General features: G+C 43.3%; 1 protein-coding gene across 1 annotated transcript; it reads left to right on the forward strand.

Annotated features, from left to right (window-relative positions):
- The first annotated feature begins 295 nt into the window (after positions 1 to 295).
- Positions 296 to 4,266, forward strand: NDUFB7 (NADH:ubiquinone oxidoreductase subunit B7). The gene is made up of 3 exons (XM_073659459.1): positions 296 to 465; positions 3,048 to 3,216; positions 3,947 to 4,266. The coding sequence occupies exons 1-3, from the start codon at positions 375 to 377 to the stop codon at positions 4,029 to 4,031; spliced, it is 345 nt and encodes a 114-aa protein (XP_073515560.1). The 5' UTR covers positions 296 to 374; the 3' UTR covers positions 4,032 to 4,266.
- The last annotated feature ends 8,049 nt before the right edge of the window (positions 4,267 to 12,315 follow it).

Raw genomic sequence — 12,315 nt, forward strand, 5'->3', positions numbered from 1 at the left:
AAAATGGCGACTGTTGAGACACAGAAAACATTACGGACCTGCATATACAGCGCCCACCAGACGTGTCGCTGCAGTGTCTGCAGCTAAATTACAGCATCGCTCTTTCCCGGATTTAGAACTCTATGATCGAGATGCGCTAAAGAATGACGTCAAGACGCACGTCGTACCGCTTTACCGCTATTATGTCTGCAGGACAGTGCATTGATTTTACCCCGGCGGCCATGTTTCCGGAGACTAACTAGAATTGTTCTCTACGGTAATGTCTTCTCCAAAATGAGTCCTTGACTGCAGTCAAAAAGTAGGATGAGACGTGAAAAAATTGAAATTGACGTCTATCTGTCAGCTGCGGAGGTGACCCTCGGGTGGCCGCGAAGATGGGTGGTAATCTGACTAGGAGCTTTCGGGGGGATCCGGACCCCAAGACTATGCCGGCCAGTCCTGTGGGGGATCCGTTCGAGGAGAGGGGTACGTGGGTGTCACTGCTGGGGGCAGGAATGATGTGTGTGGGAGCAGTGCTCAGTGTACGCAGCCCCTGTGCGGAGCAATGACCGGGCTGTGCTGCAGATATGTAAACTATCAGGACGGCTGTGTTTTGTGTTGTGTTGTTCCGTTTTGTGGCTTTTTTTTCACACCGCGGTGTCAATATGGCGGCTGCCGGACATCGTCTTCAAAATAATCGTAAAACGTCTATGGTAAAAGTGGTCGTAGCCGGATTAACCCTTTAGATGGAGGCAACATCGGAAAATGACCTTTTGATTAAATCAGATTATTTGGGTTAAATGTATTTTTTTTTCTCCAGATCACAATCTGCATTAGCAGTCTTCACACCGACCACTGAGGATTTTTTAGACTTGTACTTTCTGTTGTTTCAGGAAACAACACATGCGCAGAGTCACAATGGCAGACCCCCGACCCTATCTGTTTGTATTGAAGCATCTAATGAGCGTGTACAGAGGCCATTGTGAAGAGAGGGGGAGAAGGTCAGCTGTGACATCACCACATCTGGCGTTGTTACCTGTCGTTGTGAGGGTCTGTCCACACGACCTTATAAATTGGACGAGGGCTGTCCGTGGTTTTGCACTCATGCCCATGTTAGTCTATGGGGCCGTGCTCATGACCAACTTTTTTTTTCGGACCGAGATAAAAAAAAAAAAAAAATCGCATCAAGTACAATTTGCCTCCGAGACCCATGTCTATTGTTATCCATTATTCTCACGGACATCAGATTGTGGTCCTATTTCCATAGGCTGCCACAATGGAGAAGATGGAGAAACCTTTTTTTTTTTCTTCTGGTCCGAGTGTGATTATCATAATCGGACTGATTGTTGTGTGACCTCAGCCTGATCCTGACTCTGATGATAATGAGACTTCTGGAAACTTCCATAAAGGACAGGGAGTAGGAGTCTAAAATGGGCCGAGTGTGAAAACTGCAAGATGAATAGTTTTTATGAAAATAAATAAATATTTTAAAAAATACGTTCAACACAAAAATCTGATTTAATGCTCCACTCCAGCATTTGTTTTTTTTTCCCTTCAGCCCTGGAGTGGTGCTCCTAATCTAAGGTCCCTGACCCGAGTATTATACTCATCAGCCACTGTCTTCACCTTTTATCCGTGCCTCTCCAGTCCCATCTTGTGACGGGAACTTCTTACTGCTGGAAGTCAAAAGTAATGATCACAAGTTCTCAATGCCAGTCTGTAAGAGACGGAACGAGGCTGTGATAGACTTACATTGAAAAGTGACCTCCAGCGATCCGTCAGGTCACAAACAGCTGAAGACTGACCGAGGTGGTGCTGATAGAAGGTGAAGACAGCAGCGGGTAAGTATCAAACTAGGAGATTAGAAAGACCAGTGCTGGAGTGCTGCTTTAAGCAATAGGTCATTTTCTGATGACACATCCCCTTTAATTGGTGCAGTTATGCAGCATGACTGTTCTGGCTCCCCACAACTCAATTGCGGGAAGCCAATGGGATGCTAACTTGCTCCCAGTCTGTGGCTTCATAGAAAATCAGTAAATTTCCTATATGCTACGATAGTGAAGTCTGTTCAAGTCCCCTAAACCAGGCTGAAAAATACCATAAAAATAAAATAATTAAAACACAGTTCAATTCTTCCCCCATATCTAGTTTTGTCACATTTATATCAAATAATAAAATGATTTATCTCATATGGTAAAAAAAAAAAATTGTAATACTAAAATGTCTGCTTTTTGGTCCTTGCACCTCTCCTAAACCTGGCTTGGGTGGAATAAAGCACAAAGTGTGATGTGGATATATTCCGCTTTCTGCACGGTCTGGAAAAAAAAAAAAATACATTTTTGTATCGCTATATTGTGAAAGTTGTTCGTTTTACACTTTTCCTTGTGCGGAGCTGTGTGGCGGCTTCTTTTGTGCACAGTAAGCTGTAGTTTATGTTGATACACTTGTGTGGTTTGTAAACCTTTTTGGTAATTTTCTATGACACTTGGGAGGTGGAATGGGCAAAACACCACAATTGTGGATTGTATATAGTTTAAGGAATAGTTGACATTTTCCCTTTATTCTGATTATGGTGACACAATTTATATCACGTTTTACAACATTCATTTATTTTTTTGGTCGCATTTTCCGAGAACCACAATTTTCTTTTTCTTTGCAGCGCTGTACGATAGCATTTTTTTTATTTTTCCCATAACGAACTTCAGTTTTTATCAGCAACATTTTAACTGTGCATTTTTGATAACTTCTTTTTTTTTTTTTTGCTTTATATGAGGCAGGATGAACTCAAAAAGCAAGTCTGCCATTTTTCTTTATGGCATGTAATGAGTTAAACGCCCAGGATCACACATGGTCGCCGTCCTCGTATGTTGCATTGGGAGTCCAGCTGTATATAGCAGCCAGCTCATGCTGCGGGTGGCAGGGGGCACAGCTCCGGAGCCCACTACTTTACCCCCACGTGCATGAATGGCGTAGTGTGTGAAGGGTTAATGTTGCGCTTTTATATACATCTATAATACGATTTTGTCCTGTGTTTTGGGAATTTCACTTTCGGCTTCTTTATCTCTTAGTGATGGTGGCCACCCAGGAGCAGATGAACCTCGCACAGCTGCCTTTGAAGCAGAGGGACTACTGCGCCCATCATCTCATCACATTCATGAAGTGTAAGAGAGACATGTGGCCAAACATGTTCGGGTGCAAACACGAGCGTCATACATGGGAATACTGTCAGCACGAGGAGTGAGTATTTTCTCGGCGTCGCCCTCCCAACTCTGGGCCTAGTTCACACCACGCTTTCATAATGTATTGTTTGTATATTGTAACCCTAAAAAAGGGATGCAGTTTTTAGGAGGGTTAATCTGCAGGTAAATAGTATTACTGGAGCAGCGGGTACAAGGATATGAAGATATATTCTCCCTGCAGTCGCTCGCGTCAGTCATCGGGGCGGTGCAGGGAGCTTCTACAGTCACCAATCACTATACAGTGAGCGTGGCTGTCTGCACTCCCTGGAGCTTTGATTGACAGCCCGCTCTGCGACCTCTGTGCAGGTTTCGGTATCTTCTTTTCCTCCTTTTCTGCACCATTCACATCGATCAGTTTGGGCAGGAGGAGAGGGAGCAGTTCTCTCTGTGACGCTTCTCCATCACAGGACGCTGCCTCCAGACTATAAGCCACACTCACTTTTTAGCAAGTTTTTTTTCTTGCTAAAAAGTGCATCCTATAGTGAGAAAAATACTGTATATATTTTTTCAATTATTAAAATGTAAGACAGCTCCATTCCCACTTTTTTAATCCCTCATTAGTGACCACAGCATCTAAACAATTGGACAACAGGTGTGGGCTTTATCTCCCTGACCCTTTTCTATTTTCTGGATTTCTTTACAATCTTCGTTGATCTTTTATGTCTCCTCGTTGTCGGATTATGGGAATTTTTCTCTGTAATGTTTTTTTTTTTTCTTTTATCCTCTAGTTATGTCCAGCGCATGAAGCAATACGAGAGAGAACGGCGACTGTTCGAAAGATCGAAGCGCAGACAGGAGACCCAGGCGGCATAAAGACCATTTTCTCGTATTCTTCAGAAGGAAGATTATTCTTATTGTAAATTCTTTAAAATAAAGATGTCTGTCGGCGTGAGATTCCTATTGAGTGTATAATGTAATGTAGCTGTTCTGTGCATGTGAGCAGCGGACAGCGAGGGTCAGAAGTGGACACGGGACAACCAGAAACTGGCATTTTTTTTCTTCTTTGTAATTTAAGATAAAAACAATATAAAAAGCTTATTGTTCTTAACTACTTGTAAACCTCCTTAAAATGGTTACTGTTACTTCAAAGAACATTGCATAAATCAGTCGTACAAGTAAATATAAGACACATTGTAATATATCTTATCAGAAAAAAATCAGTTTCTTTCCTCACTTATGAGCCACGTCTCTTGCCTCACTTTGGCTGGATTCACACAGCTGATGCACGAACTGGCCACAGGTCTCCTCACCTGAATCTGGCGGCCTTGTATACACCTATAAGGCTGTTGGATGACCCATGGCCAGTCTGTAATTTACAGACAGTGACACACGGATGTGTGAATCCAGCGTTAGGCTGTCGGCTCACTGAGTGATCAGATTACAACTACTTATTGAAGACGTAAGAGAGGTAGTCAGAGACAGACAGTGCTGCTACTTTCTAGTGGGTGTTTTATCTGATGCCAGTGCTGGATTCACAGCTACGCTGCTCAGTACTCCTGTATAAGTTCCTCAATGCTGCTGAAAGTGTACTAAATAGTGACAGGACAGCAGGAGTCTCTCATGTCTGCTGTGTAAGGGAGACATCATAGCATATAATCACCACCCACCAGCTCAGAGAGAAATGAGAGTAAAGTTACAGCCTGTAGAGGGAAAAACTGGTGAAAATGCAGAATATAAGTCATATAATGACCAGATGTCATGTTATTCCTCGTGTATGCATAGTCTCTTTGCAGAGAGGAAGAGAACTAGAACTCTAGCGCCACCTATAGGAAGTAGCGATCCTAAAAGTCAATATCGACTCTCCAACGAGCCTTGTCACATGACTCCTCTTCCTCTCTGAGGAGACAGTTTGCATATTTCCCAGGGGAGCATTGCAGCTTAAAAGTCTCCTCACTTTGACATGCCAGGCTTGACATGCCTTTCTCTGCAAAAAGAATCGTTACCCCTTGGATTTCTCATGCGCACACACAGTCGTCTGAAATGACAGGAACACTGTAAATATCTGTAGAAACAGAATCTTTTTAAGAAAATCGTCAACTTGAAAAGAATTAATAAATAAAAAAGGTGGAAATCTGTCTGGTCGTTAGGAGAGACAATGGTCTCGCCTTCAGCGGGTTAAAGGGGTTGCGTCATTAATTGTAATGATAAAACGATGGAAGCCCAATATCAGACGGTCATGAGATGTAATTTTCAGATGCTCCAGGTTTTTGGATATTTATGGAAGAGTTGATCAAACTCTCCAGGCAGGGTCTAGCAGGAGCCCGAGATCTAATGTTAACACACAATACGCACCTATCTTCGCTCGATCTTCTCGTCGAATGTCATAGATTTTTCTGCTCCCGAATAGAATTTCATTGCTGATGATTTGATTCCAAAATGTACAGAACAGTGACTCCCAGTGGCCCTCTCATGTAATTACAAGACAGTTTGTAATAAAAAATGATGGCTTATCTCTATGCCAATTGCCTCTTCAGAGAGGAAGATTTGAACTCTAGCGCCACCTCCTGGAAGTAGCAGTCCTAAAAGGTAATATTGACTCTTTAACCCTTTTGTCAAATGACTTAGGATAAAAGCCAAACCAGAGTCACAGTATTTCAGGGGTTTTGCCCCTCATCAGAGCAAAGAATGATATTTGATTTGGTTGTATGAGAGGCCTCTGGCTGGGATCTAAGGCTATGCCCCCACGATCAGGCTATCGACCCAGCGTATTTTTGCTGCATCCAAACCGCTGCGTCCGATATCGCAGGTAAATCCGCATGTGATCATTGAACACCATCATCCAATACATTCTATTGGATGATGGTGGGGGAAACTATAATCTCAACAGAAATTGACATGCTACCCCTTGTAAAGCTGCGCCACTGGTGAGTTTACGTGGCGTCAAATAGCAAAGTGGGCATGGACTGTGCTACTGTAGAGCGCAGCGTTTTGGACGCAGCGCAGATGAGCTGGGTCCAAAATGCTATTACGGATTGTGGGCACATACTCTAGGGGATAAGGTTATGACATGGCAGTGTAAGGAGACTTCTTGGCCATGCAATGCTCCTCTGGGAAATTAAGCAAATTGCCTTCAAGTTATATATAGACTTTTAGGATTGCTACATGCAATAGTTCAAGCCCTCCTCTCTTCTGAAGAGACAATTTGCATATTTAATTTCCCAGAGGAGCATTGCATGGCCTATAAGTTTCCTTACACTGGCATGTTAAAGAGGTTGTCCACTACACCACATAATGCCCCCATCTATTTAAACAGTTTAGATAGGGGCATTATGTAGTGTAGTGCACAACCTCTTTAAGCGTATCACTTGTGAGTGTGCCCCCCATGTGGGACGCACTCGATGACAGGGATGTTTGTAATATATTATTTCTTCTTTAAGATGTCAAAACATAAATGTCTCAAATACTGTAAAAAAAACTTTCTGGTGGAATCATGTGCTAGAGCCATGATCTATGTCCTTTCTGTTGCAGCTGTTCACCCAACCATAGGCCCGATACACAACGTGTTACATTATTGTCATGTTTTGGTAATAAGAAGTCAATGGAGCTTTAAGAAATATGCAGCCCCTTATCTTCACCCTTGTGTATGCACTTAAAAAACATTTCAGCCATTTACTGTCCGCTAACAGTGGATGGACAAAAAAGAGTACATTAAACCCTTTCCACCAGGGCCAATTTTCATTTTTTTTCCTCCTTGTCTTCCAATATATATATATTGTTAGCAGTGCAATAAAAAAAAGAGTAGTGTGTGTATATATATATATACTACATAAATATACACTGTTCAAAAAAATAAAGGGAACACTTAAACAACATAATGTAACTCCAAGTCAATAGCAGTTCAGTGAAATCAACCTGTCCAGTTATGAAGCAACACTGATTGTGAATCAATTTCTCCTGCTGTTGTGCAAATGGAACAGACAACAGGTAGAAATGATAGGCAATTAGCAAGATACCCCCTATAAAGGAGTGGTTCTGCAGGTGGGGACCACAGACCATTTCTCTGTGCTCATCCTTTTTGGCTGTTGTTTTGGTCACTTTTTAATTTTGCCATTGCTCTCACCCCTAGAGGTACAGTAGCATGAGGCGGTGTCTACAGTACAACCCACAGAAGTTGCTCAGGTAGTGCAGTTCATCCAGGATGGCACATCAGTGCGAGCTGTGGCAAGAAGGGTAGCTGTCTGTCAGCACAGTGTCCAGAGCATGGAGCAGATACCAGATGTGGAGGGAGCCATAGGAGGGGAACAACCCAGCAGCAGGACCGCTACCTCCGCCTTTGTGCAAGGAGGAACAGGAGGAGCACTGCCGGAGCCCTGAAAAATGACCTCCAGCAGGCCACAAATGTGCATGTGTCTGCACAAACGGTTAGAAACCGACTCCATGAGGATGGTATGAGGACCCAACATCCACAGATGGGGGTTGTGCTCACAGCCCAACACCGTGCAGGACGCTTGGCATTTGCCACAGAACACAAGGATTGGCAAAGTCGCCACTGGCGCCCTGTGCTCTACACAGATGAAAGCAGGTTCACACTGATCACATGTGACAGTCTGGAGACGCCGTGGAGAGCGATCTGCTGCCTGCAACATCCTTCATCATGACCGGTTGGCAGTGTGTCAGTAATGGTGTTCTGTGGCATTTCTTTGGAGGGCCGCACAGCCCTCCATGTGCTCGCCAGAGGTAGCCTGACTGCCATTAGGTACCGAGATGAGATCCTCAGACCCCTTGTGAGACCATATGCTGGTGTGGTTGGCCCTGGGTTCCTCCTAATGCAGGACAATGCCAGATCTCATGTGGCTGGAGTGTGTCAGCAGTTCCTGCAAGATGAAGGCATTGAAGCTATGGACTGGCCCGCTTGTTCCCCAGACCTGAATCCGATTGAGCACATCTGGGACATCATGTCTCGCTCCCTCCACCAACGTCACGTTGCACCACAGACTGTCCAGGAGTCGGCAGATGCTTTAGTCCAGGTCTGGGAGGAGATTCCACAGGAGACCATCCGCAGCCTCATCAGGAGCATGCCCAGGCGTTGTAGGGAGGTCATACAGGCACGTGGAGGCCACACACAATACTCAGCCTCATTTTGACTTGTTTCAGGCTATGTGCCCACGATGCAGAAATGATAAGGATTTTTTCCTGAGCGTTTCTGCATCTCCCTGGCAGAAAAAAAACGCATGCGGATTGTACATGTGGATTGTACATGTGGATTGTACATGTGGATTGTACATGCGGATTGTACATGCGGATTGTACATGTGGATTGTACATGTGGATTGTACATGCGTTTTCCTGCCAGTGACATGCGGAAGTGAAGCGTTCTTCACTTGCATTTCCGCATGCAGGTTGACAAGCGCTTTCCAAGTGATTTTAGCATCACTTGGAAAGTGCTTGTCAACTTGGTCACACTATATAAATCCATTCAAACAGCATGGATTTATATAGTGTGACCCGAGAGAATGTCAAAAAATAAATATATACTTACCCTCTGATGGCCCGCGCTGTCTAGCTTCACCGTCCCGGCTGCCGGCAGCGCTACACTAAAGGACCTGCCGACGTCAGCGTTGCGTGACCCGTCACATGACTATGACTTCAGCGCAGGTCCTTCAGTACATCGCGAACTGTCGGCATGCGAGCAGGAGCGCACCGCGGGCCGTCAGAAGGTAATTATAATACATTTATTTTTTATTTTATTCTTTTTTTTTACAGGTTCTTTGGTACCCGGGTCCGGAGGAGAGTCTCCTCTCCTCTAGACCTGGGTACCATCCGCACATTAGAAGGCATGGAATGCGCATCTACATATACAGTGATGCGTAATCCATGCGATCTAATGCAAGTCAATGTCGGCGAAAACGCAGCGCTTCCGCAAAATAATTGGTAGTGCTGCGTTTTTTTCCACAATGATAATCCGCAGCGGAAATTTCCGCAGCATGTGCACAGCACATGCGGATTATCATTGGGGAACATGGCAGGTCTTCTACCATGCGTTTTTTAAGCATTTCTGCAGCGCTTTTGCCGCTGCGGAAACGGTTAAAAAACGCATTGTGGGCACACAGCTTCAAGGACATTTCATCAAAGTTGGATCAGCCTGTAGTGTATTTTTCCACTTTAATTTTGGGGGTGACTCCAAATCCAGGCCTCCATTGGTTAATAAATTTGATTTCCATTGATAATTTTTGTGTGATTTTGTTGTCAGCACATTCAACTTTGTACAGAGCAAAGTATTCAATGAGAATATTTCATTCATTCAGATCTAGGATGTGTTATTTGAGTGTTCCCTTTATTTTTTTGAGCAGTGTATATATGTATATATTATATATATACCTATACATATAGTGGTGGCCAAAAGTATTGGCACCCCTGCAATTCTGTCAGATAATACTCAGTTTCTTCCTGAAAATGATTGCAATCACAAATTCTTTGGTCTTATTATCTTCATTTAATTTGTCTTCAATGAAAAAAACACAAAAAGAATTGTCCTAAAGCCAAATTGGATATAATTCCACACCAAACCTAAAAAAGGGGGTGGACAAAAGTATTGGCACTGTTTGAAAAATCATGTGATGCTTCTCTAATTCGCGTAATTAACAGCACCTGTAACTTACCTGTGGCACCTAACAGGTGTTGGCAATAACTAAATCACACTTGCAGCCAGTTAACATGGATTAAAGTTGACTCAACCTCTGTCCTGTGTCCTTGTGTGTACCACATTGAGCATGGAGAAAAGAAAGAAGACCAAAGAACTGTCTGAGGACTTGAGAAACCAAATTGTGAGGAAGCATGAGCAATCTCAAGGCTACAAGTCCATCTCCAAAGACCTGAATGTTCCTGTGTCTTCCGTGCGCAGTGTCATCAAGAAGTGTAAAGCCCATGGCACTGTGGCTAACCTCCCTAGATGTGGACGGAAAAGAAAAATTGACGAGAGATTTCAACGCAAGATTGTGCGGATGGTGGATAAATAACCTCGACTAACATCCAAACAAGTTCAAGCTGCCCTGCAGTCCGAGGGTACAACAGTGTCAACCCGTACTACCCGTCGGCGTCTGAATGAAAAGGGTCTGTATGGTAGGATACCCAGGAAGAACCCACTTCTTACCCTGAGACATAAAAAAACCAGGCTGGAGTTTGCCAAAACTTACCTGAGAAAGCCTAAAACGTTTTGGAAGAATGTTCTCTGGTCAGATGAGACAAAAGTAGAGCTTTTTGGGAAAAAGCATCAACATAGAGTGTACATGAAAAAAAAAGAGGCATTCAAAGAAAAGAACACGGTCCCTACAGTCAAACATGGTGGAGGTTCCCTGATGTTTTGGGGTTGCTTTGCTGCCTCTGGCACTGGACTGCTTGACCGTGTGCATGGCATTATGAAGTCTGAAGACTACCAACAAATTTTGCAGCATAATGTAGGGCCCAGTGTGAGAAAGCTGGGTCTCCCTCAGAGATCATGGGTCTTCCAGCAGGACAATGACCCAAAACACACTTCCAAAAGCACTATAAAATGGTTTGAGAGAAAGCACTGGAGACTTCTAAGGTGGCCAGCAATGAGTTCAGACCTGAATCCCATAGAACACCTGTGGAGAGATCTCAAAATGGCAGTTTGGAGAAGGCACCCTTCAAATATCAGGGACCTGGAGCAGTTTGCCAAAGAAGAGTGGTCTACAATTCCAGCAGAGCATTGCAAGAAACTCATTGATGGTTACCGGAAGCGGTTGTTCGCAGTTATTTTGGCTAAAGGTTGTGCAACCAAGTATTAGGCTGAGGGTGCCAATACTTTTGTCTGGCCCATTTTTGGAGTTTTGTGTGAAATGATCAATGATTTGATTTTTGCTTCATTCTCTTTTGTGTTTTTTCCTTGCAAGCAAATTAAATGAAGATAATAAGACCAAAGAATTTGTGATTGCAATCATTTTCAGGAAGAAACTGAGTATTATCTGACAGAATTTCAGGGGTGCCAATACTTTTGGCCACCACTGTATATTGTTAGTGGTGAAAAAAAACAAACATTTGGGTTTGTGTCTCTGTTTTTTGAGACCAGTATTTTTTTTTAAATTCTTCCTTTGATGAGACTTTGTCAGGGCTAGTTTTTATTGAGGTCATTTTTGCGTATGTACGGCATTTGGATTTCTTTTTATTGACATTTTTTGTAGAGGTTTTTATTTTTCCTCTTTATGGGGTTAAATAATTTTTATATTTTAATAGACTGGACTTTTGTAGAGGTAGTGATACCAAATATGTTTAATTTCTCTACTTTTAATAGGAAAAGGGGGGGGGGGGTGTGATTCAAACTTTTTTTGCAAAAAAAACCCAAAAAACTTTTTTTATTTTTTTTATTTGGTCCCTTTAGGAGACTTTAGCCTGCAATTGCTTGTTCTGTATACTGCAATACTACCTGTACGGTGGATTTCAGGAAGGGGGTAAAAAAGAGCTGCATGAATGAGACAGACACAGACAGAAGAGGTCCCGTGTAAGAACAATATACGGACTTTTTGCGGCCCAACAGCTCATCATAAAGCACCATTGCTCCTGCTTTGGAGATGGGAATGGGCCGCCTTATCACCTGGGCCCCTGCACTGTTGCACCAATGATATGTCCGCCCCTGGATGTAGGCGCAGTGTTATCGTGGAACATGACATTAAGTGGCTTCTGTAATTCCTATTCATTCCTGTGGGAGTTAGGCCTCATTTAGGCGACCGTAGTCTATACTCTATGGGGTTGTTCAAAAGTCTGCAAAAAACAAAGGAGAAAAAACATGTTTTTTATCCGATATTTGGATCAAACTTGCCCATTGAAATCAACGGGTCCTTGAAAAAAACCTGATAAAACGTAGTAAAAAAAACAATTTTTTAACCTATCCTACCCATATTAGTCAATGAATACGTCGCTGTATATGTCTGAATACAGTCTTTGTAATTCTGGTGTATCCGACCGTATCCCTGTGGATCGAGCCTTAGGGGTTGGCCCATGAAAAAATGGATGATCGGTTCAGGTCCCACTGATTACTAGATCGGGGTCCCGGAGCGGATCCAAGCCTGGCCGGCCCTGTCCGTACGCAGACCCTGAAACTAGAATGTGTGAAACCTATGAGTAAAAAGGTGAAAAAAATAAAA

The sequence above is a fragment of the Phyllobates terribilis genome, unplaced genomic scaffold (genome assembly GCF_046119375.1).
Source record: "Phyllobates terribilis strain yellow unplaced genomic scaffold, ASM4611937v1 Scaffold_13__5_contigs__length_258822181, whole genome shotgun sequence".
In the NCBI taxonomy this organism is placed as follows: Eukaryota; Metazoa; Chordata; class Amphibia; order Anura; family Dendrobatidae; genus Phyllobates; species Phyllobates terribilis.